Source organism: Lithobates pipiens, unplaced genomic scaffold (genome assembly GCF_037356315.1).
Source record: "Lithobates pipiens isolate NorthernLeopardFrog02 unplaced genomic scaffold, aLitPip1_a1.2 Scaffold_35, whole genome shotgun sequence".
Classification (NCBI taxonomy): Eukaryota; Metazoa; Chordata; class Amphibia; order Anura; family Ranidae; genus Lithobates; species Lithobates pipiens.
The window spans coordinates 3,055,570-3,083,099 of record NW_027507811.1 but is presented as its reverse complement, the minus strand read 5'-3'; the positions used below and the strand labels follow the sequence as shown (position 1 = coordinate 3,083,099).

At 46.8% G+C, this 27,530-nt stretch overlaps 1 protein-coding gene across 1 annotated transcript in view; it reads right to left on the bottom strand.

Annotated features, from left to right (window-relative positions):
- The window catches only part of LOC143955445 (uncharacterized), a 113,610-nt gene that overhangs the window by 39,103 nt on the left and 46,977 nt on the right, over positions 1-27,530 (bottom strand). The window contains exons 5-8 of the mRNA XM_077465491.1: positions 18,081-18,293; positions 17,794-18,000; positions 17,554-17,695; positions 1,530-3,667 (exon numbers count right to left, since the gene is read on the bottom strand). Of these exons, the coding sequence (XP_077321617.1) occupies positions 1,530-3,667; positions 17,554-17,695; positions 17,794-18,000; positions 18,081-18,293 (2,700 nt within the window). The remainder of the gene's footprint in view (positions 1-1,529; positions 3,668-17,553; positions 17,696-17,793; positions 18,001-18,080; positions 18,294-27,530) is intronic.

Here is a 27,530-nt window from a genome sequence, read left to right as displayed (position 1 = left end):
GTGAAGCTCTGTATATACTTTCCAGATGCACTTTAATGTAAAATGTAGTTTTGGGCTGAGCTGTAGGCGGCTCAGATTGATTGTACAATTTATCTGGTCTTTCACTAAGCTCAATTAGGTTGTACGTTTCTCACCGTCACCAGTAGCGGTCACTGGTCCCGCAGGCCAGTATGAGAAGTACAACTCGGTTGAGTTATATTTACTTTTCTTCCAGTCAGCCCAGTAGGAGGTTTTTGGCCACTGGTGCATTCTGGGAGAGGATATATATATTTGGGCTGGGCTATGTGCTCACTCTCTTGCCTCAGGCCCTCCTGGCCTGGGGATGTGCTGCTGAAGTGAGCTCTGCAAGTAGGCCCAGAAGCCTGTCTGGGGCCTACTAATCCTGGAGGTGGTCCTTAGGCTGTCCTGCCCGGAGTGGAAGAAGTCAAGCCAAATAGAGAAGACCCAGAGGGGAGGACCCATGGTGGAGAGAGACAGGATGCAGGCTGGTCTCCCAGAAGGGACTCGTTTGAAGGACGCACCTACATCTAAAAACGTGTTTACAGTGTTGCCGGGTCGGCTTATAGGTCCCGACACTGTGCAACTGGATCTTGTTCTACAATCTGAAAACATGTTTGCAATATCGCCGGGTCGGCTTAAAAGGTTCTGGTACGATGAAGCTGTACTTTTTTCTGGATCCAAGGAGTCCATAAGTGATCTGCTCCTGGTATCGGAGACCCCCAACCCTTTCTCCTACTACTTCCTTCCAATTCTCCATTAAAGCTTTGAAAAGATCAAAAGTGACTGGCGCCCAATTTCTGTTCAAAACTCCACATTATAGTCATGGACTCAGCCCTGGGGTACATGCTAGCTGGCCCCCTTCCTCTCCAGGTGACACCCTGCCTTCAGTAGACCGGGGGGGGGGGGGGGCGCTACATTGTGATACAGAATTATGGACACTAGATGGAGGCAATGATCATAGAAAATCACAGAGTTATATAAAATATGGACAATATTCGTCACGGCTGGGCAAACCTGTGACGCGTTCCATCAACTATTTGTTTTCTTATTCATAATAGACCTCTAAGTCTCCATAACACAAAATGTACTCAGCCAATGAGAGGTAATGACTCCATTTTTATTTTAAAAGGCCTAGAGGACCGCTTTTTAAGTGGTGGGGTTAACGTGTTTCGTCCTGGAAGACGACTTGAGAAAACAGACTTTTTGCAAGAGTTTACACCACAAAATGTACTCAGCCAATGAGAGGTAATGACTCCATTTTTATTTTTCTCCTGCTATCAATGGCCGACACGGTACAACACTTCATCCATGTCTTTGGTGATCTCTGATCTCCTTATCAACTGTTTCTTCTATGATGAAGATCAGCCATGGAGTATATCTGAGGTGTATATCAGGGGGTGCTTCTTCCCCACATGTCCAGCAACATTCATATACAAGACATTTCCCGCACTCACTAATACACCTCCAGGGTTGTGTGGGATCCCCTGATGTACAGGAAGACAGGACTTCAGTGAGGAACATTTCCCTCACTCAGGACAGGAAAGTGGCTTCTCCCCCGTGTGAGATCTCTGATGTACGGAAAGATTGGCCTTCCGTGTAAAACATTTTCCGCACTCAGGACAGGAATACGGCTTTTCTTCCATGTGAGAGCTCTGATGCATGATAAGATATGATTTCCGTACAAAACATTTCCCGCACTCAGGACAGGAATACGGCTTCTCCCCCGTGTGCAATGCCTGATGTCTGTAAAGGGAGTACTGCTTTGAAAAGCATTTTCCGCACTCAGGACAGGAATACGGCTTCTCCCCCGTGTGAGACCTCTGATGCATGACAAGTTGTGATTTTCGTACAAAACATTTCCCGCACTCAGAACAGGAAAATGGCTTCTCCTCCGTATGAGACCTCTGATGTGTGGCAAGGGCTGATTTTGTTAAGAAACATTTCCCGCATTCAGAACAGGAATGCAGTTTCTCACCCGTGTGAAATCTCTGATGCATAAATAGATAGGACTTTGATGAAAAACATTTCCCGCACTCAGAACAGGAAAATGGCTTCTCCCCCGTGTGAGACCTCTGATGTGAGAGAAGGCCTGATGCGTTTGCAAAACATTTCCCGCATTCAGAACAGGAATACGGTTTTTCACCCGTGTGCAATCTCTGATGAATAAAAAGATAGGACTTCCTTGAAAAACATTTTCCGCACTCAGGACAGGAATATGGCTTTTTTTCTGTGTGAGATTTCTGATGTTGGGAAAGATAGGCTTTCTTTAAAAAACATTTCCCGCACTCAGAACAAGAATGTAGCTTTTTTTCTGTGTGAGATTTCTGATGTGTGGAAAGATGGGATTTCTTTAAAAAACCTTTCCCGCACTCAGGACAGGAAAATGGCTTCTCTCCTGTGTGAGAAATTTGATGTGTGACAAATTGTAATTTTTGTACAAAACATTTCCCGCACTCAGTACAGGAATACGGCTTTTCTTCTGTATGAGATCTCTGATGTTGGGAAAGATGGGCTTTCTTTAAAAAACATTTCCCGCACTCAGGACAGGAAAGCCGCTTCTCAACTGTGTGAGATCTTTTATGCTCATCAAGATTGAATTTAAAATAGAAACTCTTCCCGCACTCAGCACAGGAAAACCTCTTATCTGTTGGAAGGATGGCACCGTCCCGCACAGTCTGAGGATCCTCGGGATAAGAGGAATACGATGGTCCGGCACCGTCCCGCACAGTCTGAGGTTCCTCGGGATAAGAGGAATACGATGGTCCGGCACCGTCCCGCACAGTCTGAGGTTCCTCGGGATAAGAGGAATACGATGGTCCGGCACCGTCCCGCACAGTCTGAGGTTCCTCGGGATAAGAGGAATACGATGGTCCGGCACCGACCCGCACAGTCTGAGGTTCCTCGGGATAAGAGGAATACGATGGTCCGGCACCGTCCCGCACAGTCTGAGGTTCCTCGGGATAAGAGGAATACGATGTTCCGGCACCGTCCCGCACAGTCTGAGGTTCCTCAGGATAAGAGGAATACGATGGTCCGGCACCGTCCCGCACAGTCTGAGGTTCCTCAGGATAAGAGGAATACGATGGTCCGGCACCGTCCCGCACAGTCTGAGGTTCCTCAGGATAAGAGGAATACGATGGTCCGGCACCGTCCCGCACAGTGTGAGGTTCCTCGGGATAAGAGGAATACGATGGTCCGGCACCGTCCCGCACAGTCTGAGGTTCCTCAGGATAAGAGGAATACGATGGTCCGGCACCGTCCCACACAGTCTGAGGTTCCTCAGGATAAGAGGAATACGATGGTCCGGCACCGTCCCGCACAGTCTGAGGTTCCTCAGGATAAGAGGAATACGATGGTCCGGCACCGTCCCGCACAGTCTGAGGTTCCTCGGGATAAGAGGAATACGATGGTCCGGCACCGTCCCGCACAGTCTGAGGTTCCTCGGGATAAGAGGAATACGATGGTCCGGCACCGTCCCGCACAGTCTGAGGTTCCTCAGGATAAGAGGAATACGATGGTCCATCTACACTGTGTGGTGCCGGATGGACATTTGAGGTAGTCGGGTTTTCTCCTGGACTATACTGTGTGATGTCCTCATCTTCTACTTTACAGTCTGGAGACAAAGTGAGACAATCCTCTGAGGTGTTCCTCATCTCCCGTCCATCTACTAAAATAGAAATACAAAGATTATTACTAGACATCAGCTGATTGGTTCCCCTAAACCAGGACTCCGCCCACATCAGGCAGCTTTGTCTCTGATGCCGCGTACACGCGATCGGAATTCCGGCCAGAAAGAGACCGATGAGAGCTTTTCAATCGGAAAATGCGACCGGTGCGTACGCTCCGTTGGAATTTAGCTGTCCGAATTTCTGCCAGCCAAAAATTGATAGCGCGTTCTCAATTTTCCCGACGGAAAAACTTTATATCGGTAATTCCGATCGTGTGTAATGCAATTCCGACACGCCAAAAATCACACAATGCTCAGATTCAACTACGAGACGGAAGCTATTGGCTACTGACTATTGAACTTCCTTTTTCTAGTCCCGTCGTACGTGTTGTACGTCACCGCGTTATAAACGATCGGAATTTGATGTGACCGTGTGTAGGCGAGACAGCTTGAGCGGAATTCCATTGGAATTCCGTCGGGAAAAAACCATCAGACCTTTTTCTGAGGAGAATTCTGATCGTGTGTACGCGGCATGAGGATCTTACAATTCCCCCCTCAAGGTAACTAGTAAATGGGTCCTCCGAGGAACTTTTATGGTATTTTAGGTAAAGAACACCCAGATATGTAGTCAGGGATGACAGCTATGATTCAGATAGACGGCAACTATGGAGCTGATCCCCCCCCCCCCCCCCCCAGTAGGCTTGTGCAATTCGTTTCGTAACAAATCGAAATTCGGCCGAATTTTGCATCTTTCGGACATTCGGATGCATCCGAATGTCCGAATAAAAAAATAACAAATTACAACGAATACGAAAGAAATATAACAAATGAATTCGAATGAATTCGACATGATTCGAAATTATTTCAACCACATTCGAAATTATTTCAACATGATTCGACATTATTTCAACCGCATTCGAAAATATTTTGTGACCCGACTTTAGGGCCATGTATCTCGGGGTCATTTGGTGCTAGACACTTCAAATTTGGATATGTTGTAGAGCTAGTACAATTGTGTTTGCATACCAAATTTGGGGTTTCTAGCTATAAGTGACCCCGAGATATGTGGCCCCAAAATCGGGTCGCAAAATGTCATTCTCTGCTCTATTAACTAATAGCATTTTGCGACCCGATTTTGGGGCCACATATCTCGGGGTCACTTATAGCTAGAAACCCCAAATGTGGTATGCACACACAATAGTACTAGCTCTACAACATATCCAAATTTGAAGTGTCTAGCACCAAGTGACCCCGAGATACATGGCCATAAAGTCGGGTCACAAAATATTTTCGAATGTGGTTGAAATAATGTCGAATCATGTTGAAATCATTTCGAATCCGGTAGAAATATTTTCGAATTTGGTTGAAATATTTTCGAATGTGGCCGATTTTTCGAATTCGGTAGAAAACTAAACGAAATCCGAAAACGAATTTAAGGAAGTTAACGAATATAACTAAACAAAATTAATGAATTAACGAATTAAAATGAAACGAAACTAAACAAACTTTTTCCTTTTGCACATGTCTACCCCCCAGCATAATCGGTAGACTTGGTTATGGTAACGTAGGGAGTAAACATTTCTGAACATGGTTCCAAAGCTGGGCTCTTACTGCCGATTTCTCATTTGGCAAGACCTGACCCCCCCCCACCCCCCCACTTCTATTTCCCGTATTTGCCCGTCTACCGGCCATATTAGTGCCGCCCCCCACACAAGATTCTGGATGCTTCCATGTCCTTCTACTCCTCGGTTTATACCTCTACTGGTAACTGTGATGACCAATTGTTTGATTATGTACACTAGATTACCAATGTAGTGACGGCTCCTGAATTTAAGGTTACACCTAAACGGCAGTCTGGTTCGGGTACAATTGTCTAAAATTTGGACTTCAGCATCAGTCTGACTGGACTATGAGATGTTCAGCCTGACCACAGGGGGGCGCTGTCTCTTCTGGCAGGCATGGAGCTATGGTCTGGTTGGGTGCTTAAGTTACTCTCTCTCGGAGCCCGCCCAGTGGGAGTGGTGCTCTCGCTGTGCTTTCTGGGAGAGGGTATTTAAGATGCGGACGTCACGTGGTTTCGGAGTTTTTCCGGTCTAGAAGGATGTACTGACTTCATGGTCGTGGTCCTCCTGACCAGCCCCCAGGAAGGCTGTGGCCTGAAGTGCGGATCCACCCGATCTTGTTGTCTTGGGGCTGGCTAGCCCGGGCAAGGAAACTAAAAAGGAGGATTCTGAGGTGTTTGGGTGCCGTCTCTGGTTTGGGAGAGACCCATTAGCTTCGTAGAATTCCAGGGGAGGCCTCTTCAGAAGAAGGCCACGTACGGGTTGGTTTCTTAGCAAGAGCCTGGAAGGGCTGAAGTACCCAAGAGAATCCGGTCTCGTGGATATCACCAAGCTGGCTGAAAGATCCACGAATCACACGAGTGTTGTACAAGCTTAGTTTTCCTACGTGTCCTACAACAACGTCTCTGGCAGAGACTTTGTTCCTGAGGAAGCACCTTGTTGGCTGCGAGACCTTGTGAGAGAGGGACTGTCCAACCTGAGTGATCATCCAGTTGCGAATGGCTATTCTCTGGATGAAAAGTTCTTCAACATTGACTTTGACACTGTACCTGAACTTCCTTCCTAACCCTCTGATCCTATTTTTGAGAGGCTGTTCATTGTCTACGTTTTTTGCAAATAAAATCCATTTGAGTAGACCTGTTGTCAGTCTCTCAAGTTACTGGGCCACCTACCACGGGACACCCCTAAATGTGAAGTGAAGAGAAAGAAGGTAACGGTAAGCCCAATCTAACGAGCAGCTCCTTCGGGGGTTAGGGCTACACCAAAATTATTGGGATGCCTGCCTTTGACTCCTGCTGCTGTCAATCAAATCCTGTGACGGGGGAGCGGGGCTCACTCCCGAGTCAATGGATGCAGCAGAGGGACTCAAGAGCGTGCCCGCACGGGTGCCACCATGGAAAGCAGTTTTGGGGCACCCGATGAAGAGAAGGAGTGTCATGGTTATGTAGTGATCTTCCTCTGGTTGCTTACCTCCCCTCATGTGTTCTGACTAAGAGGCCAGCCACTCTCACCTGGCTGTTTTTATAACCTCTCCTCTAAGCATGGCTCCACCCCAGGCCCTATCAGGGAACCCTATATTAACCTGTGCACCGCAAGCCAACAGTGCTGATCAACCATTGTGTATCCATTGTGTGTTTGGCTTCCTGTTTTCTGCTTGCCATGTGCTCTATGTTTGTCTCTGTTACCGACCTTGGCGTGTTCTCAACGATTCCTGTCTGCCTATGACCTTGACCTTTTGCATGTCCCCGACTATCCCTGTCTGCCTGTGACCCTGAACCTTTGGCGTGTACTCTGTTGTTCCTGTCTGCTGGTTGCCCTGACCTCTGCCTTATCCCTTTACTATCCTTGTCGTCCCAGCCTGCTGCTTCCTTCTCCTGTAGTCTACTGTGAGCGTGAGCTGTGAGACCCTAGGGGCCGCGACCTGGAGCCAGACTGCAGCGAAGTCCATCCTCACCACTGGAGGCTCTGACAAACACCCGCTGGCTCTTAGACTCCGCGCCCTGGGGAATCTATGCTCCAGCTCCCATTGGGATCTGTGTTAGTGATCCTGTAGACCTGTGTCCTGAATCTCCCTGGGTACAATCCGCAGCAGTCAGTCCTTAGGTCCACTACCTAGCGGTGCACTTCCGACTCCTACGGAGTGCATCTGTCACCTGGTCTCAGGTGACCTGACAAGGAGCCTGAGGCACTGGCGGAGGACCCCAGAAGAACGTACAGCCACTTTAAACCCCTTTCTCCTCCGCACTTTTACAGCAGCCCTACATGCGGGAATCCTTCCCCCCCCCCTTTCTATGGCGCTGATTGTATTAATTTCTAAACCCCACTAAAAATGTGACCCGTATCGGCCTATTTCTATAAACACTTCCATACCGGGCTAGTTATTTAGTTCCGTTAAATTGGGTTTGATTCATTCAATTTGTATTCAGAATTCGTATTTGGAATTCGTTTTAGGCCTTCTTTTGCAATTTTCTTTGAAATCACTAAATCGGATCTCACAAAAAATCTGTCCGAATATTAATTCGGAACGGAACGAACCGCACATGTCCACTTGCCGGTTATTGGCAGTACTTTCTTCACAACGCCAGGAGAGGAGAGCCGGTAACCGGCCAGAGTGATGGGACATCTACATGTGATAAATCAAGACACGGATGATCAATGTCCTTATTATCAGTGCAGCCCCAATAGTGCCACCCATCAGTGCTGCCAGTGCCCACCAGTGCTGCCAATCAGTGCTTCCAGTGACCATCAGTGCCACCTATCAGTGCTGCCAATCAATGCCGCTTATAAGTGACTGCTCAGTGCCTATAAGTGCCGCCAAAGCTGTCACACTTCGAATAACAATCACTCATGTAACACTGTACTCGTATGAAATTTGTATTTTTTTTTTTTTTTTTTTTTTAAGAAATGAGACATTCCAAAGTATTTAGTAAGAGGCCTAGTGAGTTTTTTGATGTTGTCATTTTTTTCCCACATTTCTTTGGAAATGTAAGAATTTTTTCCCCCCCACAAAATTGTCACATTGACAAGTTATATCTCACACCCAGCATAGGCATACTTAGGGACTAAGGGATAGGCAACTACACCCCAAAACATGTTCTGTTACTCCTCCCGAGTACGGCGATGCCACATGTGTGAGACTTGTACACAGCCTGGCCACATACAGGAGGCCCAACACCCAAGGAGCACCTGTAGGTGTTCTAGGAGCATAAAATTACACAGCTAATTTCCTGACTACCTCTCACACTTTTGAAGGCTTTGGAGCACCAGGAGAATGGAAACACCCACAAAATGACCCAGTTTTGGAAAGTAAACACCCCAAGGTATTGTCACGATCGTCCTGGCGTTCCGGTCGCACACGGGAGACTTACCCGCAGAAGCCTGTCGTTGAGAACCCGTCGTTCCCCTTTGATGCGCGCTAAAGCGAACGGACGCACTCGCGTCGGCATGAACGAGCGCACGCGTGCACGTGGGGTCACGAACGGGCGCACGGCCACTCGCGGGGGCACGCTGACTCGTCGTGCGACCGTTTTGGCGCCCTAAAGGCTTCTTAAGGTCCTTGCTCCATTCCCTTCTTGCTGTCCAGTCTACAGCGTGTTCGGAGATCCTGCTATTCAGTACCTGTACCTGTTACCTTGGTTCCTGTCACCCGGCTTGTTCTTGACCTCGATCCGTTGCTGCCCGCCTACGACTTCTTGCTTGTCTGACCACGTCTCTGCCTCATCCTCTTGTACTACGTTGACCGCTTCCTGCTGACCCGGCCTGCACCCGACTCCGCTGTTCCTGCCAACCCGTTGGATTTCTTGTGACTGCCGTCCCCGCTGACGATCGTCTGCCTGCCAGTCTACCCACTTGTGCCTGCCAACACCAGCCGATTACCATCGGCCCTATCTAGTCGCTGTCGGTGTTCTGCTGCTTATCCGGACCTGCCTCTATCTGCCAGGCACTTGTGCCCTCTGAACTTTTGAATTCCTGTTACCACCTCCAGGGGTTCATTAGCCAGGGGATACGAGGGGCCGCTCCCTGCATTCCGGGCTCGTCTACTAGGTACGTGACAGGTATATTCTAGGAGACATAATGAGTCTTTTGAACATGTTTTTTTTCCACAGTTTTTCGTAAAATGCGGAAAGAAAATAAAAAAAGTATTTTTTTTTTTTTACTCAAAGTTGTCTTTTTATAAGCTATTTCTAACGCATAGCATGTACATAGCAAAAATGACACCCCAAAATACATTGATACGCCTCTTGAGTATGGCGAAACCACGTGAGAGACTTTTACACAGCCTGGCCACATACAGAGGACCAACATCCAAAGAGCACCTTCAGGCATTCCAGGGACATAAATTACACATCTAATTGCCTGACAACCTACCCTATTTTTGAAGGCCCTGAAGCACCAGGAGAATGGAAACGCCCACAAAATGACCCCATTTTGGAAAGCAAACACCCGATGAATATTATATGAGGCATAATGAGTCTTTTGAGGCATAATGAGTCTTTTGAGCATGTCATTTTTTTTCCACAGTTTTTTGGAAAATGCAGAAAGAAAATTAAAAAAAAAAGTTTTGTTTTTTTTTACTCAAAGTTGTCTATTTATAAAGATATTTCTAACACATAGCATATACATAGCAAAAATTACACCCCAAAATAAAGCCATAAAGTGGCCCAACAGCCAAAGAGCACCTTCAGGCGTTCTAGGGACATAAATTACACATCTAATTTCCTGACAACCTATCGTATTTTTGAATTCTCCTGGAGCACCATACAAAATGACCCAATTTTGTAAAGCAAACACCCAATGTGTATTCTATGAGGCATAATGAGTCTTTGGAACATATCATTTTTTTCCACAAGTTTTTTGAAAATGTGGAAAATAAAATTAAAATTTTTTTTTTCCTTTTACCTAAAGTTGTCCATTCATAAACACATAGCATGTGAATGCCAAAAAAAAATACACCCCAAAGTACATTCTGCTACTCCTCCTGAGTATGGCGACACCACATGTGTGAGACTTTTTAACAGCCTGGTCACATACGGAGGCCCAACATCCAAGAAGCACCATCAGGTGTTCTAGGGACATAAATTACAAATCTGATTTCCTGAGAACCTTCACTTTTGAAGGCCCTTCATACATTTTTTTTTTATTCTTTAACCACTTAAGGACCGCCTCACGCCGATGTACGTCGGCAGAATGGCACGGCTGGGCACAAGCACGTACCTGTACGTTGCTTTTTCAGTGCCCAGCCGTGGGTCGGGAGCACGCCGCCGGCAGCGCGCTCCCAACCCGGTCCTGAGATCTGTGACCGTGGCACCAGCGGACCCGATCGCCGCTGGTGTCCCGCAATCGGGTTACAGAGCTGAAGAACGAGGACAGGTCTGTGTAAACAAACCTCTCCCCGTGCTTCCTACTGTGGCTGTCACCGATCGTCTCTTCCCTTTTATAGGGAAAGACTATCAGTGACGTCACATGCCAGGCCACGCCCCCTACAATAAAAAAAAAAACACATAACGTCATACATAACACCTACACTGCCCCCTAGTGGTTAACTCCTTCACTGACAGTGTCATTTACACAGGAATCAGTGCATTTAAATAGCACTGATTGCTGTATAAATCACAATGGTCCCAAAAAGGTGTCAAAAATGTCCGATGTGTCCGCCACAATGTCGCAGTCACAATAAATATCACCGATCACCGCCATTACTGGTAAAAAAAAAAAATATATATTAATAAAAATGCTATAAAACTATCCCCTATTTTGTAAACGCTATAACTTTTGCGCAAACCAATCAATAATCGTTAATTGCAATTTTTTTTACCAAAAATATGTAGAAGAATACGTATCGGCCTAAACTGAGGAAAAAATATGTTTTTTTTTATATATTTTTGGGGGATATTTATTATAACAAAAAGTAAAAAAATATTGAATTTTTTTCAAAATTGCCGCTCTATTTTTGTTTATAGCGCAAAAAATAAAAACCGCAGAGGTGATCAAATACCACCAAAAGAAAGCTCTATTTGTGAGAAAAAAAATGACGATGATGAATTTTGTTTGGGAGCCACGTCGCACGACCGCGCAATTGTCAGTTAAAGCGACGCAGTGTCGAATCGCCAAAAAAAAAAAAAAAAAGGGGGGGGGGGCCTGGTCCTTTGGCTGCAAATCGGTCCGGGGCTTAAGTGGTTAAGAAGGAAGAACATGCGGAAATACAGAAACAAAAACGCAAATGGTATGTTTTTGTGGGGCAAAAAGGAGGAGCGGATCAATTTGTTTCTCTGTAAATTGCACTCCCAGCTCCCATTTGGCAATATAGGGAGGTCTAAAGTCCAGAGGCTGCGTGATCAGTAGTTGATAGGTCAGGGAAATAGTGGTTTCTCATTGGAGACTGCTCAACGTTCAACAATTCAAAGGAGGTTAATTGCCTCCTGAAAGCCACCGAGGGAGGGCAGAGAGCCAATAAAAATGAGTTAGCTGTATTTTTTGGCCCTTCATACTTCTAAAACATAGCATGTACCAGTGGAGGCTGGTGAAGTTTGAAGATGGTGGGGGTACCAGATCCGGCCCTTCCTTACTGACCCCTCCCACTTCCCAGGAGCCCTGCCCCTTATAAGCTTTATCTACTCCATCCCCTGTATTCCACTTGCTTGAACACATTCTCCCATTATATCCCATAATAGGGGCATATTATGGGATAATGTCAAGAAGGACGTCCCGGTAATCAGGCGGTATGTGGAAGACCTGCCCGCAGAATCCCTATCCTAAGAGCTAACTGGCGCACACGGATGCGAGACAGCGTGAACGGGCACACGCGGGTGCGTGATGACACGTACGGGCGGACGCGCGCGGGTTTGCGTGCAGAGTGATTGTTTTTGGCGCCCAGAGGGCTATTTAAGGGAATCTGTCACTGTGCCTCCTTGTGGACCAGTCTACAGTGTTTCCTATGACCCTGCTACCTGTTACCAGTTGACTTGATTCCTGTCTACCCGGCCTGTTCCTGACGATGTCTGTTTGCTGCCTGCCTCCGACCCCGGCCTGTCCGACTACCCTTCTGCCTCTTCCTTTGGATTGATCGCTGCCCGCCTGTTACCGACCCGGCCTGTACCTCGACTACCCTTCCGCCTCCGTTTGATACCTGCTCTGCCCGCTAGTATTAATCCAGCCTGTCTGACTCTGCCTGTGTTACTGCCTGACCTCTGAGCACCTTCCTGCAACCTGCCGATCCAGCCCTCCTGCTGTACTACAGGGCACCTCCTCACTGTCAGCTGTTTCAGAGTTCATGCCAAGCTCAGGCACCTCCATACTTCCGCTTTTTCAGGTGTTCCTGCGCACCACTTCACAGCCTGCAGATCCTGCTGTACTACAGAACTCCTCCCAGCTGTCTGCGGTGTTCCAGTCACCAGTTCCAGCTTGCTGTTCCTGCCTGCCCTTCTCCTGCTACTTCAGAGGTCCGGACCAGTCCCACACCTGCCATCTATCAGGCACTTGTGTCCTCTGAACTCTTGAGTCCCTGTCTCCAGTACCAGGGGTTCTTGAGCCAGAGGCTTACGAGAGGCCGCTCCCTGCATTCTGGGCTCCAACACCAGGTACGTGACAGATAAACTGTGAGAAACACCCTAAGGGATATACTGAGAGACCTCCTGTTATTGGATATTGTTAGGGCCGGGCTCAGCCCTTCCTGCACTGAGCTGGGCCGCTCAGCTGTCGGCTAATTGCCAGCTCCCATCTCTCCACAGTTACTCAGCTGTTGATGATATCCTGCTCGTCAGTCCTGCCTACTTAAACCGTCCAGCTCAGAGGATCTCTGCCTTCGCCTTGGTCAACATCACAGAGACTATCTCCTGCGTTCCTGTTAAAAGACTTGCTTGGCCGACATCCCTTCTGGCTCCAGATCCTGCTTGCTGTTTTACTACGCTCATCTCCGGCTCACTGACGTTTGGCTTGTCTGACTATCCGTTCCGGGTTCCTGAACTCTGGCTGTGTTTTGACTATGTTTGTTCACAACAAGCCGTGGTCAATAAACAGTCCAGGGTCATTTCAGGAGCAGGCAGGGGCTTTAGGGGCGTGAAGGCAAATGGCAGACATTCAAAATGACATTTACTATACTTTACTAATAATGTAGAGAAGTATGGTAACGGTGGAAACAGTCACCTAGGCAGAGGCCTGGTTGGGAAGGACACTGGGGACAATAAAAACTGGTGTCTCGTCTAACTCCTCTTCTGGAGCACCCCAACATTTTTTTTTTTTTTTTACATTCTGGGCCTCTTTTTCTGGGAGGGACTTTTTACACATCATGCCCACAGGCACAATCATTACTTCCCTCCTTCAACCCCACCACTATAGACGAAGTTGCTAAACTACTTGGTAATGTCCACCTTACCACCTGCCCCCTGGATCCTGTTCCCTCACAAATGCTGCGTTCACCCTCTGACTCTATGCTACACTCTCTAAACCACATCTTCAATCTCTCCCTCTCTTCTGGCATCTTCCCCAACTCTCTAAAACACGCACTTGTCAAACCCATACTTAAAAAACCCTCACTGGACCCATCCAATCCTAACAACCTACGCCCCATCTCCTTGCTCCCCTTTTTATCCAAACTACTCGAACGTCTGGTTTACAACCGACTGAGTGACCACCTCGCTGATAATAGCCTTCTTGATCCCCTTCAGTCTGGATTTCGTCCTCAACACTCCACAGAAACTGCTCTCCTAAAACTAACAAACGATCTACTAACGGCCAAAACCAAACGACATTATTCTGTACTCCTCCTCCTGGACCTCTCTGCTGCCTTTGATACGGTTGACCACCCCCTCCTTCTCAAAAAACTCCACACCTTTGGTCTCCGTGACCGTACTTTACGATGGTTCTCTTCCTACTTATCCAACCGCACTTTTAGCGTTTCTTACAACTCTACTTCCTCCTCTCCTCTTCCTTTCTCTGTTGGGGTCCCCCAAGGTTCTGTTCTTGGACCGCTCCTATTTTCAATCTATACCTCCTCCCTGGGTCAACTGATAGCCTCCCACGGCTTCCAATACCACCTCTATGCTGACGACACCCAGATCTATTTCTCTACCCCTCAGCTCACTCCCTCTGTCTCCTCACTTATCACTAATTTACTATCAGATATATCAGTCTGGATGTCACACCACTTCCTCAAAATCAATCTATCCAAAACAGAACTTGTAATTCTTCCTCCCCCATATGCCCCTTCCCCTGATCTCACTGTCAAAATCGATGGCACAACCATAAGCCCATCCCCACATGCCAAGGTTCTAGGTGTAGTCCTGGACTCTGAACTCTCCTTCAAGCAACACATCCAATCGCTGTCCAAATCCTGCCGCCTCAACCCCCGCAACATCTCCGAAATACGCCCCTTTCTAACCAATCACACCACAGAGCTCTGAATTCACACGCTGGTCATCTCTCACCTCGACTACTGCAACTCCCTTCTCATTGGCTTACCTCTACATAGTCTATCACCTCTTCAATCCATTATGAATGCCGCTGCCAGACTCATCCACCTTACCAATCGCTCTGTGTCTGCTACTCCTCTCTGTCAATCCCTCCACTGGATTCCGCTCAGCCAAAGAATTACATTCAAAATACTAACAATTACATACAAAGCCATCCACAACTCTGCCCCCAGCTACATCACTAGCTTAGTCTCTAAATACCAACCTACTCGTCCTCTTCGTTCCTCTCAAGACCTCCTGCTCTCTCGCTCCCTCATCACCTCCTCCCATACTCGTCTCCAGGACTTTGACAAAGCCTCCCCAATCCTATGGAATGCCCTACCCCAATCTGTCCGCTTATCTCCTACTTTATTAGCTTTTAGACGATCCCTGAAAACCCTTCTCTTCAGAGAAGCCTACCCCACCCACACCTAACAACTGTATTTTCATTTTCTCCATCAGCTCATCCTCCACAGTTATTACCTTTTGTTTCAACTTGACCCTCCCTTCTAGATTGTAAGCTTTAACGAGCAGGGCCCTCTGATCCCTCCTGTATTGATTTGTATTGTAAGTGTACTGTCTGCCCTCATATTGTAAAGCGCTGCGCAAACTGTTGGCGCTATATAAATCCTGAATAATAATAATAATAATAATTTGTGGAGTCTGCTCCCTGCATCTGAGCGAATGCTTTCTGGTGGGCCTTCAAGCTACAAAAGGGAGGTGACAATTTCCTCTTGATGGCGAAGAAAGGATACGGAGGTCTTGGTGGATTGGTGGTAAATCACATATGTATAATAAATTACCAAATTTAAAAAAAAACTAAAAAACGTAGACATTTTTGTACCAATGGTGGGTTCTTCTTACAGCAAGGTAGGGCTCCAGCCCTCATCTGATCCTTGATGTCGGCTTCCCCCCCCATGAAAAAAATTGTAATCATGAACACATTCTAGTTTCTGGGTTGGGCCGTTCCTTCCGCGGGAATTTGCACATAGGGGGTCATTGTCAATTGATGAAAGCATGTAGAGGTCCCGTTCGTCCCTCCAATCGATGGCCAATATTTCCCCCGTTCCGCAAAGTCGCCGACTCCCCTGGTTGTAGTCTTGCATTACCGAGCCTTGGCGGGAAGCCCTTCCTACTAGCTCACACGGGGGGCCACGTGCTAGAGTTTTCCTCCGGTGAAGATTGCAAACTGGTGTAGTAATTATCAACAAAGAGACGATAACCCTTTTCATTTTTAACATTAATTAATGTTACTCCTCCCGAGTATGGCGATACCACATGTGTGAGACTTGTACACAGCCTGACCACATACAGGAGGGCCCAACATCCAAGGAGCACCTGTAGGTGTTCTAGGAGCATAAATTACACAATTACATAGATACACAAGCTCCCAAAACGACTTTTCCGCTGACTCCAATGTTCTCTGGACATTCAGGGAGACACAGCTGGGTGTCCCGTCCTTTGAACACCGGGGAGCATGAAATTGTCCAAAATGTCTTGGTATAAAGAACTGGAACTAAGGGGCCAAGCCCAACCCCTGAAGGACAACCCCCGCACTATAATCCCCCCTCCACCAAACTTTGCACTTGGCGCAATGCTGTCAGGCAAGTACCGTTCTCCTGGCAACCGCCAAACCCAGACACGCCGCCCATCAGATTGCCGGAATAGCGCAATTCGTAGCTCCAGAGAACGCGTCTCCACTGCTCTAGAGTCCAGTGGTGGCGTGCTTCACACTACGGCATCCGACGTTTTGCGTTGCACTTGGTGATGCGGCTGCTCAGCTATGGAGACCCAATCTGCACTGATGAGCACTGTAGAGACACTGATGAGCACTGTAGAGACACTGATGAGCACTGTAGGGCACTAATCTGCACTGATGAGCACTGTAGTGACACTGATGAGCACTGTAGTGACACTGATGAGCACTGTAGGGCACTAATCTGCACTGATGAGCACTGTAGTGACACTGATGAGCACTGTAGGGCACTAATCTGCACTGATGAGCACTGTAGTGACACTGATGAGCACTGTAGTGACACTGATGAGCACTGTATGGCACCAATCTACACTGATGAGCACTGCAGGGAACACAGAATCAAGCTAGTAGCTGCAGAAACTCACAGTGCAGCCATGTATCTTTCTCCTCACACTCGGTATCGGTGTGAGGAAAGGAGAGAGCTGAAATGGACATGACCCAGATATAGAAAGTGATCGCTCGTCATTGGACAGACATGTCCCTCCACCCGGCACAGCCAGCAAATAACAGAGCAAGTAACCCCCGGGGGGATTGTTCTGTCTGAGATCTTGGATAGACCCGAGCAGAAGACCCAAGGTACATACCCCAGGTGTCTAGGTGGAGGGACCCCTATGGGGAAAATTTAGAGTTTTGCTGCCAGCTGATCCCCAGAATCTCCATACAGGTGATAGAAAACCTTCCTTATCCTCCCTCCCGACAACAACCAGATTATTAAAGATGACATTTCATTTCATGGGAGAGGGCCGCCCTTCTACAGCATGTCTACGGTGAAGAAACATCTTTGATTTGGAATCCCATATTCATTACTTTATTGGGTAAAGGTTTTTTAACACATGAAATAATTGGGCTCTAAACCTCAACCCTTTAGACTTCCACAAATCAAATCCTTCCAGTTCCTTCAATTCCCCATAACTACAATCCTTCCATAGCGCAGTACATATTCAATAACCCCCCAATACTGGTAATAGGTTACATTTCCTGACATGTTTTATCAATTCATTCACGTAACAAATTTCTCGTCTCCAATAAGGATGGACCAATCAGTGAGCAGTATGGGTGGAGGGGATGGACCAATCAGTGAGCAGTATGGGTGGAGGGATGGATTTAGTGTTAATGACCCACCTGTGCTGATCTCTGTAGGAGTGTCCTCCTCTATAAATGTCCCCGTTATTCCATCCTCCTCCATAGACTGCTGATCATCCCTCACATACCTCTCTTCTTCTTCTGATTTCACCTCAAATTCTATATCCATTGGATCTCCACTCTAAACCAAGAAAATGAGAGAGAAAATATAATCTGTAAGATAGAAGCTTCACACATCATCTCCACCAGTCCATGTTTTAGATGTTCCGTCCCACCAACCTTGTAACAGTGGGGGATGGTGTGACCTTCCTGTGTGGAATCCCGGGAATACAGAGGACGGGGACATCTCTCTGGTGGGTTCCTGGTATTTGGTGGCTCCATCATATCCTTGTGTCCTTCTGAAAACTCCTCCATCGCTCCATACTCCTCATCCTCCTCTTTATACTCTTCTTTGACATCAATATTATCATCCCCGAGGTTTCCACTCTGAATATATAATAAAACATTCATTGTAACAAACATGCTTGTAGAAAAACCATAACTACCAATCATTGTTCCTCACCTACCTGATGATGGTGGGGGATGGTGTGACCTTCCTGTGTGGAATCCCGGGAATACAGAGGACGGGGACATCTCTCTGGTGGGTTCCTGTATCTGGATGACTCCTCCATGGTGTCCTGGTACAGATCTTTGTGTTCTTCCTCCATCCCCCCATCCTCATCATCCTCCTCTTTTATCTCTTCTTTCACCTCAACTTTAGGATCTCTCAGGTTTCCACTCTGAATATATAATAAAAATGACATCAATGGTAACAATGCAGATAATGTACAGATCCTAATGATACTATCAGTGATTGTTCCTCATCTACCTGATGATGGTGGGGGATGGTGTGATCTTCCTGTGTGGAATCCCGGGAATACAGAGGACGGGGACATCTCTCTGGTGGGTTCCCATTACTGGATCCATCTGTAGGAAACACACACACTGACTGAATACATTGTTTCTATGTGTTTATCAGATGATGGGGGATCTAGGTGGAGCCTCCGTACTGCTCTCTCCTTTACAATAAAGTCTCCTCTTACCCGGTGATGTGAGGGGCGGCTGATTGTCCATCTTCTTGCCACTTCCAGCAACGTCTCCTCTCTACTTCCTCCCAACTCACCTTTCACCTGGAAATTCCTATTTATACCTGACATCACTTCCTGTCTGTACCTGACATCACTTCCTGTTTTCCATAGAGACTTCCTGTCTCTATGGTAGAAGTGAGAAGATCACCACCTTGTGGAGCTCAGAGGAACTGCAGCCCCGAGAAATGTCTCGTAGTGTGAACACGGCCTTGTGCTGTGTGTGTATGTACTGTATATCCTTATAGATGGGGGTCATCTCCACTCCCACCAAGGGGGAGATAAATATATTACTGCCTAGTCCAGCCTTTCTCAGTCAGGGTTCCTCCAAAGGTTTCTAGGGGTTCCATGTTGGTTCCTTATTGGTCAACAATGTAAGTGACCACTGATATAAGGGGGTCCTTCTCCCATTGGTCTCCAATGTAAGGGACCACTACACTAGTCCCAATGGATTTCTAACTGAGCGTTAACGGATGACCTTGCATTATTGTTGGGGTAGGGGATACCGATCAGGGTAATGGGATGGATGTCTTGGCTCTTATCCCCCTTTTTCTTGAATATTCGCTATTGTAAGACTGATACTGCCTCCCAGCCAATCAGGAAGTGGATCCCGAGACCCGTTTCTCCATTGGCGAAAAGGAGAAGCTCCCCTATTGGCCGAGGGAGGAGACGCACAGTGAGGACGCCGCTGTGATTCACGAGAGGGAAACACAGGGGAAGCTCATCGCCTATCTAGAAGCACTGCCTGGGGTAAGTGTTTCAGGTGACTGAATGACCAACCTGACCAGGATAGGGAGGAAATGTGAAGCGGGTGACCCAACCTAGGGGGGATTGGGCTGGATGGCTGTGAACTGTTTGCCACCCCCCCCAAGGAAATATACCACCGGCCGCCACTGGTATATGCCTCCCCCTTTCTTTTGGCTCATCCCTAGTAGAGAGATTATATACTCCTGACCACTGCACTCTTTACCCTGGGCTGTACAGTGCCTAGAAAAAGTATTCATACCCCTTGAAATTTCCCACATTTTGTCCTCTTACAACCAAAACCATCAATGTATTTTATTGGGATTTTCTGTGATGGACCAACACAAAGTGTCACATAATTGTGAAGTGGAAGGAAAATGATACAAATAAATATGTTAAAAGTGTGGAGGGAGGGGCATTTGTATGGCGCCCCCCGGAGTCAATACTTTGTAGAACCCCCTTTCTCTACAAGTCTTTTTGGGGGTGTCTCTACCAGCTTTGCCCATCTAGAGAGGACATTTCTGCCCATTCTTCTTCTTTGTAAAATATCTCAAGCTCTGTCAGATTGGATGGAGAGCGTCTGTGATCAGCAATTTTCAAGTCTTGCCACAGATTCTCAATGGGATTTAGGTCTGGACTGTGACTGGGCCATTCTAACACATGAATATGCTTTGATGTAAACCATTCCATTGTAGCTCTGGCTGGATGTTTCGGGTCGTTGTCCTGCTGGAAGGGGAACCTCCGCCCCGGTCTCAAGTCTTCTGTCGACTCTAACAGGTTTTCTTCTAAGATTGTCCTGTATTTGTCTCCATCCATCTTCCCATCAACTCTGACCAGCTTCCCTGTCCCTGCTGAAGAAAACCATCCCCACCACATGATGCTGCCACCACCATGTCTCACGGTGGGGATGGTGTGTTCGGGGGATGGGCGGTGTTAGTTTCCCCCACACATAGCGTTTTGCTTTTAGGCCATAAAGTAGAATTTTGGTCTCCTCTGACCAGATCACCTTCTTCCACATGTTTGCTGCCCCCTCCCCCACATGGCTTCTCACAAACTACAAACAGGACTTCTTATGACTTTCTTTCTCCAATGTCTTTCTTCTTGTCACTCTTCCATAAAGGGCAGATTTGTGGAGAGACGACTAATAGTTGTCCTGTGGACAGATTCCCCCCCCTGAGCTGTGGATCTCTGCAGCTCCTCCAGAGTCACCATGGACCTCTTGGCTCTTCTCTGATGAATGCTCTCCTTGCCCGGCCCGATCAGTTTAGGTGGACGGCCATGTCTTGGTAGGTTTGCAGTTGTGCCCATACTCTTTCCATTTTCCGATGATGGATTGAACAGAGCTCCGTGAGAGCCAATGGTGGAAATTGCCAAACACCAAATTACTATGCTCAGGGAAACCTTGCCCAACCTACCTACAATGATGGAATCATTTGTCACAGAGACCAGCAGTAACCTTCTGGAACATTTGGGTGAAGGATAAGTGCTTTTTCAGACATCGTCACAGGGTTGTAAACGCTATACAGCCACTGGATGGCTTCTCTAGACCCCCCCCCCCCCCCACCATGTTTGCCTGGCTCCAATATCCCACCTGCAGGCCCAGCGTTGGAATGGTGGGGGCTTTCAGGTGGAGGAGAGAGACCAGAGAACATCCACTCGCCGATCACCTCTAGCTAGAATGAACCCGGACGTGATGTGTATGGGGTCACTTCCAGGTTTAGTTCTATCATTCCTGGCCGCTGTGGATGAAGAAGCTGTGACTGGAGCCCAGTCTGCTCTCCATTATCTTCAGTTGAGGGCAGGAGAGACGTAAGGGACCTAATAGAACCTTCATGTCTAATTAAAGAGAACCTGTCACAACATAATACTAACATATTGGGTGTTATTATTTATTAGTCCATTAATTTATCGCAATAAAGTTAACTACTTTCAGCCTAGGCCTATTCTGGCAATTTTTTGTTAGAGAATTACCGTATTTATCGGCGTATAACACGCACTTTTTTCCCCTTAAAATCAGGGGAAAATCGCAGGTGCGTGTTATACGCCGATCCTCCACCATTTTGGAGGCTCTTCAGCCACCTTCGGCCCTTCTCTGCGGCTTTTGGCCCTTCTCGGCGGCTTTCGGCCGCCTTCAGCCCTTCTCGTTGGCATTCGGCCCTTCTCGGCAGCCGAAAACTGCAGATAACGGCCGAAAGCTGACGAGAAGGGCCGAAGGTGGTTGAAAGCCGATGAGAAGGGCCAAAGGTGGCTGAAAGCCAACAAGAAGGACCGAAAGCCGACTAGGGCCGAAAGCCAACGAGAAGGGCCGAAGGCGGCCGAGAACTACCGAGCGCCCCTGAGATACACAGGACATCTCGGCGGCGCCATTTAAAAAAATAAAAGCTGAAAATAAAACTGACAAGGGGACAAGGCTGCAATGATGTACAAGGCTTCAATGATGGACAAGGCTTCAATGATGGACAAGGCTACAATGATGGACAAGGCTTCAATGATGGACAAGGCTTCAATGATGGACAAGGCTGCAATGATGGACAAGCCTTCAATGATGGACAAGGCTTCAATGATGGACAAGGCTTCAATGATGGACAAGGCTGCAATGATGGACAAGGCTTCAATGATGGACAAGGCTTCAATGATGGACAAGGCTTCAATGATGGACAAGGCTACAATGATGGACAAGGCTTCAATGATGGACAAGGCTTCAATGATGGACAAGGCTGCAATGATGGACAAGGCTGCAATAATGGACAAGGCTTCAATGATGGACAAGGCTGCAATGATGGACAAGGCTTCAATGATGGACAAGGCTGCAATAATGGACAAGGCTGCAATGATGGACAAGGCTGCAATGATGGACAAGGCTTCAATGATGGACAAGGCTTCAATGATGGACAAGGCTGCAATGATGGACAAGGCTTCAATGATGGACAAGGCTGCAATAATGGACAAGGCTTCAATGATGGACAAGGCTGCAATAATGGACAAGGCTTCAATGATGGACAAGGCTGCAATGATGGACAAGGCTTCAATGATGGACAAGGCTGCAATAATGGACAAGGCTGCAATGATGGACAAGGCTGCAATGATGGACAAGGCTTCAATGATGGACAAGGCTTCAATGATGGACAAGGCTGCAATGATGGACAAGGCTTCAATGATGGACAAGGCTGCAATAATGGACAAGGCTTCAATGATGGACAAGGCTGCAATAATGGACAAGGCTTCAATGATGGACAAGGCTGCAATGATGGACAAGGCTTCAATGATGGACAAGGCTGCAATAATGGACAAGGCTGCAATGATGGACAAGGCTGCAATGATGGACAAGGCTTCAATGATGGACAAGGCTTCAATGATGGACAAGGCTGCAATGATGGACAAGGCTTCAATGATGGACAAGGCTGCAATAATGGACAAGGCTGCAATGATGGACAAGGCTGCAATGATGGACAAGGCTTCAATGATGGACAAGGCTGCAATGATGGACAAGGCTGCAATAATGGACAAGGCTTCAATGTTGGACAAGGCTGCAATGATGGACAAGGCTTCAATGATGGACAAGGCTGCAATGATGGACAAGCCTTCAATGATGGACAAGGCTGCAATAATGGACAAGGCTTCAATGATGGACAAGGCTGCAATGATGGACAAGGCTTCAATGATGGACAAGGCTTCAATGATGGACAAGGCTGCAATGATGGACAAGCCTTCAATGATGGACAAGGCTGCAATGATGGACAAGGCTGCAATGATGGACAAGCCTTCAATGATGGACAAGGCTGCAATGATAGACAAGCCTTCAATGATGGACAAGGCTGCAATGATGGACAAGGCTTCAATGATGGACAAGGCTTCAATGATGGACAAGGCTGCAATGATGGACAAGGCTTCAATGATGGACAAGGCTGCAATGATGGACAAGGCTTCAATGATGGACAGGCTGCAATGATGGACAAGCCTTCAATGATGGACAAGGCTGCAATGATGGACAAGCCTTCAATGATGGACAAGGCTGCAATGATGGACAAGCCTTCAATGATGGACAAGGCTTCAATGATGGACAAGGCTGCAATGATGGACAAGGCTTCAATGATGGACAAGGCTGCAATGATGGACAAGCCTTCAATGATGGACAAGGCTTCAATGATGGACAAGGCTGCAATGATGGACAAGGCTTCAATGATGGACAAAGCTGCAATAATGGACAAGGCTTCAATGATGGATTCAATTAAAAAAAAAAAAAAAAACACTCAATAGATATCTAACATGTCACACTTTAAAATTGCGCACAGTTGCGGAATAGTGCCAAACTCCGGCATCTCAATAAGTTACGCTTTAAAACTTTTTTACGTACATTCATTTTTACATTAGTGTGAATATAGGGGTAGTTCAGTCAGTGTGAGTGTAATAACCGTTTAAGACAGTATATTTTATTGCATTACTGCAAGTTTAACGCCGTATAGCTCTGTGCGTTACTGCATGTTTAACACCGTATATGTCATTGTGTTACTGCATGTTTAACACCGTATATGTCATTGTGTTACTGCATGTTTAACACCGTATATGTCATTGTGTTACTGCATGTTTAACGCCGTATATGTCATTGTGTTACTGCATGTTTAACACCGTATATGTCATTGTGTTACTGCATGTTTAACGCCGTATATGTCATTGTGTTACTGCAAGTTTAACACCATATAATTCTGTGCATTACTGCAAGTTTAACACCATATCGCGCAATGTTTAGGGCTATTCGCCATTAACTAAAATGGCGACGTGTGACTGAATCTTGCATCTCAGAACGAGGTTTGGTTTCAGCCTTGGTTATATAAGGTGGAGCGTCACTGCGCTGCCCGTTCCCCATTGACAACGTCAGGTATGACGAAACGCGTCTGGGAAAGGCACGCAGTGACGCCATCACGTTGTAGGAGAGGAGGACGGGCTCCTGAATGCCGGCCGGCTTTTTATGTTCTTTCTATGCATGCTGTATTTATTCGATGCTCATGTAAGTGCGCTACTTTTTACTTTAATAAATCCTCCAAACAGTATCACACTATGTTGGTTCCCTCTTTTTCCCTCGAGCTACTGATAGTATTTTTTGGGATCGTGGATTAAGATGTGCTTATAAGAGTGCTGTTGTTCATTTCGGTGAGCTGATCTACTAAAAAGAGGAATATTCTGACGCGATTGATGATATGGTCATAACGCTCTAACCAAAGTTCCATCTGGTAAGCGCACTCACTATATGGTGACGGGCACTTGTGCGCATCTGAGTTTGTTCAACCACCGTGGTGTTTCCATTTAGGACCGCAACTGTTGATCATTTATGGACTCCTTTATGAACTTTGTGAGGATGAATTCTTATTAATTGTTACTTTTTATTTAGAAGTTTTGAATATATCAACTATTCACATTTCACATATATAAAAAATAATCCTTTTTTTAGGGGTGTTTATTTATAGGTTACTTTTATGTTGGCGCAGCTTTTTGTATTTTCTCATTGCTGTTAGGTGTTTGTATCACATTTATTGCTGCCGCCTTCCTTATAGATTGTTAGTAGTTTGTGTTTGTTTTTGCTTCACCCAAGCGCAGTTTATTTTTCCCTTTAACACCATATAGTTGTGTGCTTTACTGCAAGTTGAACGCTGTATATTTCAGTGCGATACTGCAAGTTTAACACCATATATTTTATTGTGTTACAGCAAGTTTAACACCGTATAGCTCTGTGCATTACTGCATGTTTAACGCCGTATATGTCATTGTGTTACTGCAAGTTTAACACCATATAGTTCTGTGCATTACTGCAAGTTTAACGCCGTATATTTCAAGTGCGTTACTGCAAGTTTAATGCCATATACTTTATTGCGTTACTGTAAGTTTAACGTTGTATATTTCAGTGCGTTACCAGTTTAAAATTACAGCGAAGGCCTTGTCCTAGAATTTTTGCTCCGCTCTAATGTTCGCGGTGATACCTCACAACTGTGGTTTGAACGCCATTTACATATGCGGGTCTGACCTACGTATGCGTTAGAGCACGGGAGGATGGGAGAGCTATAAAATGTATTTTATTTTTACACTTATATATATTTTTTAGATCACTTTTATTCCTATTACAAGAAATGTAAACATCCCAAATGACATGTCCTCTTTATGGAGAGATGTGGGGTCTATAAGTCCCCACATCTCTCCTCTAGGCTGGAAAGCCCAAGATCAAAAAAAGCAAAACAAACGGCAGTGTTTACATCCATCGGTGCCCGAAGTGACGTCATGACGTTGCTTCCAGCCTCTATTGCCGCGTACACGCGGTCGGATTTTCCGACGGGAAATGTTGGATGTGTGCTTGTTGTCGGAATGTCCGACCGTGTGTACGCTCCATCGGACATTTGCTGTCGGACTTTCCGCCAACAAATGTTGGCTTAGCAGGTTCTCAAATTTTCCGCCGACAAAACGTTGTCGTCGGAAAGTCCGATCGTTTGTACACAAGTCCGTCGCACAAAAGTTCACGCATGCTCGGAATCAAGCAGAAGGAGCCGCACTGGCTATTGAACTTCCTTTTTCTCGGCTCGCCGTACGTCTTGTACGTTCGTAATTGTTGGCCAACATTTGTGTGACCGTGTGTATGCAAGACAAGTTTCAGCCAACAACCTTCAAAAATCCACGGTTTTGTTGGCGGAAATCCGATCGTGTGTACGCGGCATAAGGGTCATAGAGATGGCTGGGGACCATCTGGTCCAAGGTCAGCTCTATAGTAAACCGTCAGCCGCCGGCAGATTCATTCTCCGGCTCGCCAATGGCACGGGCAAGCCAGGAGAAGCACCAGGACGCCCCCCTCTCCCGCCGCCAGTAAAAGCAATCAAGCGGCTAAACAGCTGCTATGATTGCTTTTACTTTGCAGCAGCATCCGTCATCCCGATATAGCCACTTCAACCTAAGGACGGCATATGACAGCCACCCAAGGTTAAGTGGAAAAAAAAGGGGAAAACATTCACTTTACCCCCCCCCAAGCACTTAAACTACCCACCCCCTGTACATGAAGACCATGTCACGGGCGCCTGCATACGAAATATTGATTGTGCCAACGTCCAAATTCGGTATTTTGGTTTTTAATCAGTGGTTGGTTTATGTTCTTCGATGTCTACTGTAGTCATAAGTGTATGGGTATAAGATCTCCGGGACTTGTAGGAAACCATGCCTGATGACAGGAACCAAGGGATCAATGTACAGAAGATTTGTTGGACGAGTGTGAGAAGAATGAGCCCGGATGTGATCAATTCTGGCCATATTCTTATTGTAACACAGTGATTTCCTATGATTGTCAGCCCCATCTAGTGGCCATAATGAAGTATTTTTACTGAAATTCCATCATCTGTAAAAATATTGTTGTAGCCCCCTGGTCCTAAACTGGAGTGAAGGTAGTTTCGGGCTGGGGCTGTAGGCCGCTCAGCTTGATTGTACGGTTTATCTGGTCTTTCCCTAAACTCAATTAGATTGTACATTTCTCACTGTCACCAGTAGGTGTCACTTGTACCGCAGGGCCAGTATGAGAAGTACAACTAGGTTGAGTTATGGATATTTATTTTTCTTCCAGCCAGCCCAGTAGGAGGTTCTTGGTCACTGGTGCATTCTGGGAGAGGATATATATATTTGGGCTGGGCCATGCGCTCTCTTTCCTCAGGCCCTCCTGGCCTGGGGATGTGCTGCTGAAGTGAGCTCTGCAAGTAGGCCTAGAAGCCTGTCTGGGGCCTACTAATCCTGGAGGTGGTCCTTAGGCTGTCTTGTCCAGCGTAGAGGAAACCAAACCAAATAGAGAAGATCCAGGGGGAGGACCCATGGTGGAGAGAGCCAGGACGCAGGCTGGTCTTCCAGAAGGGTGACTCGTTTGAAGGACGCGCCTACATCTAAAACCTGCTTACAGTGTTGCCGGGTCGGCTTATAGGTCCCAACACTGTGAAGCCGAATCTTGTTCTACAATCTCAAAACCTGCTTGCAATATCGCCGGGTCGGCTCAAAGGTTCTGGTACGGTGAAGCTGTACTTTTTCTGGATCCAAAGAGTCTATAAGTGATCTGCTCCTGGTAACGGAGACCCCCAACCCTCTTTTCTTCTACTACCGCCTTCCACGTTTTCCATTAAAGCTTTGAAAAGATCA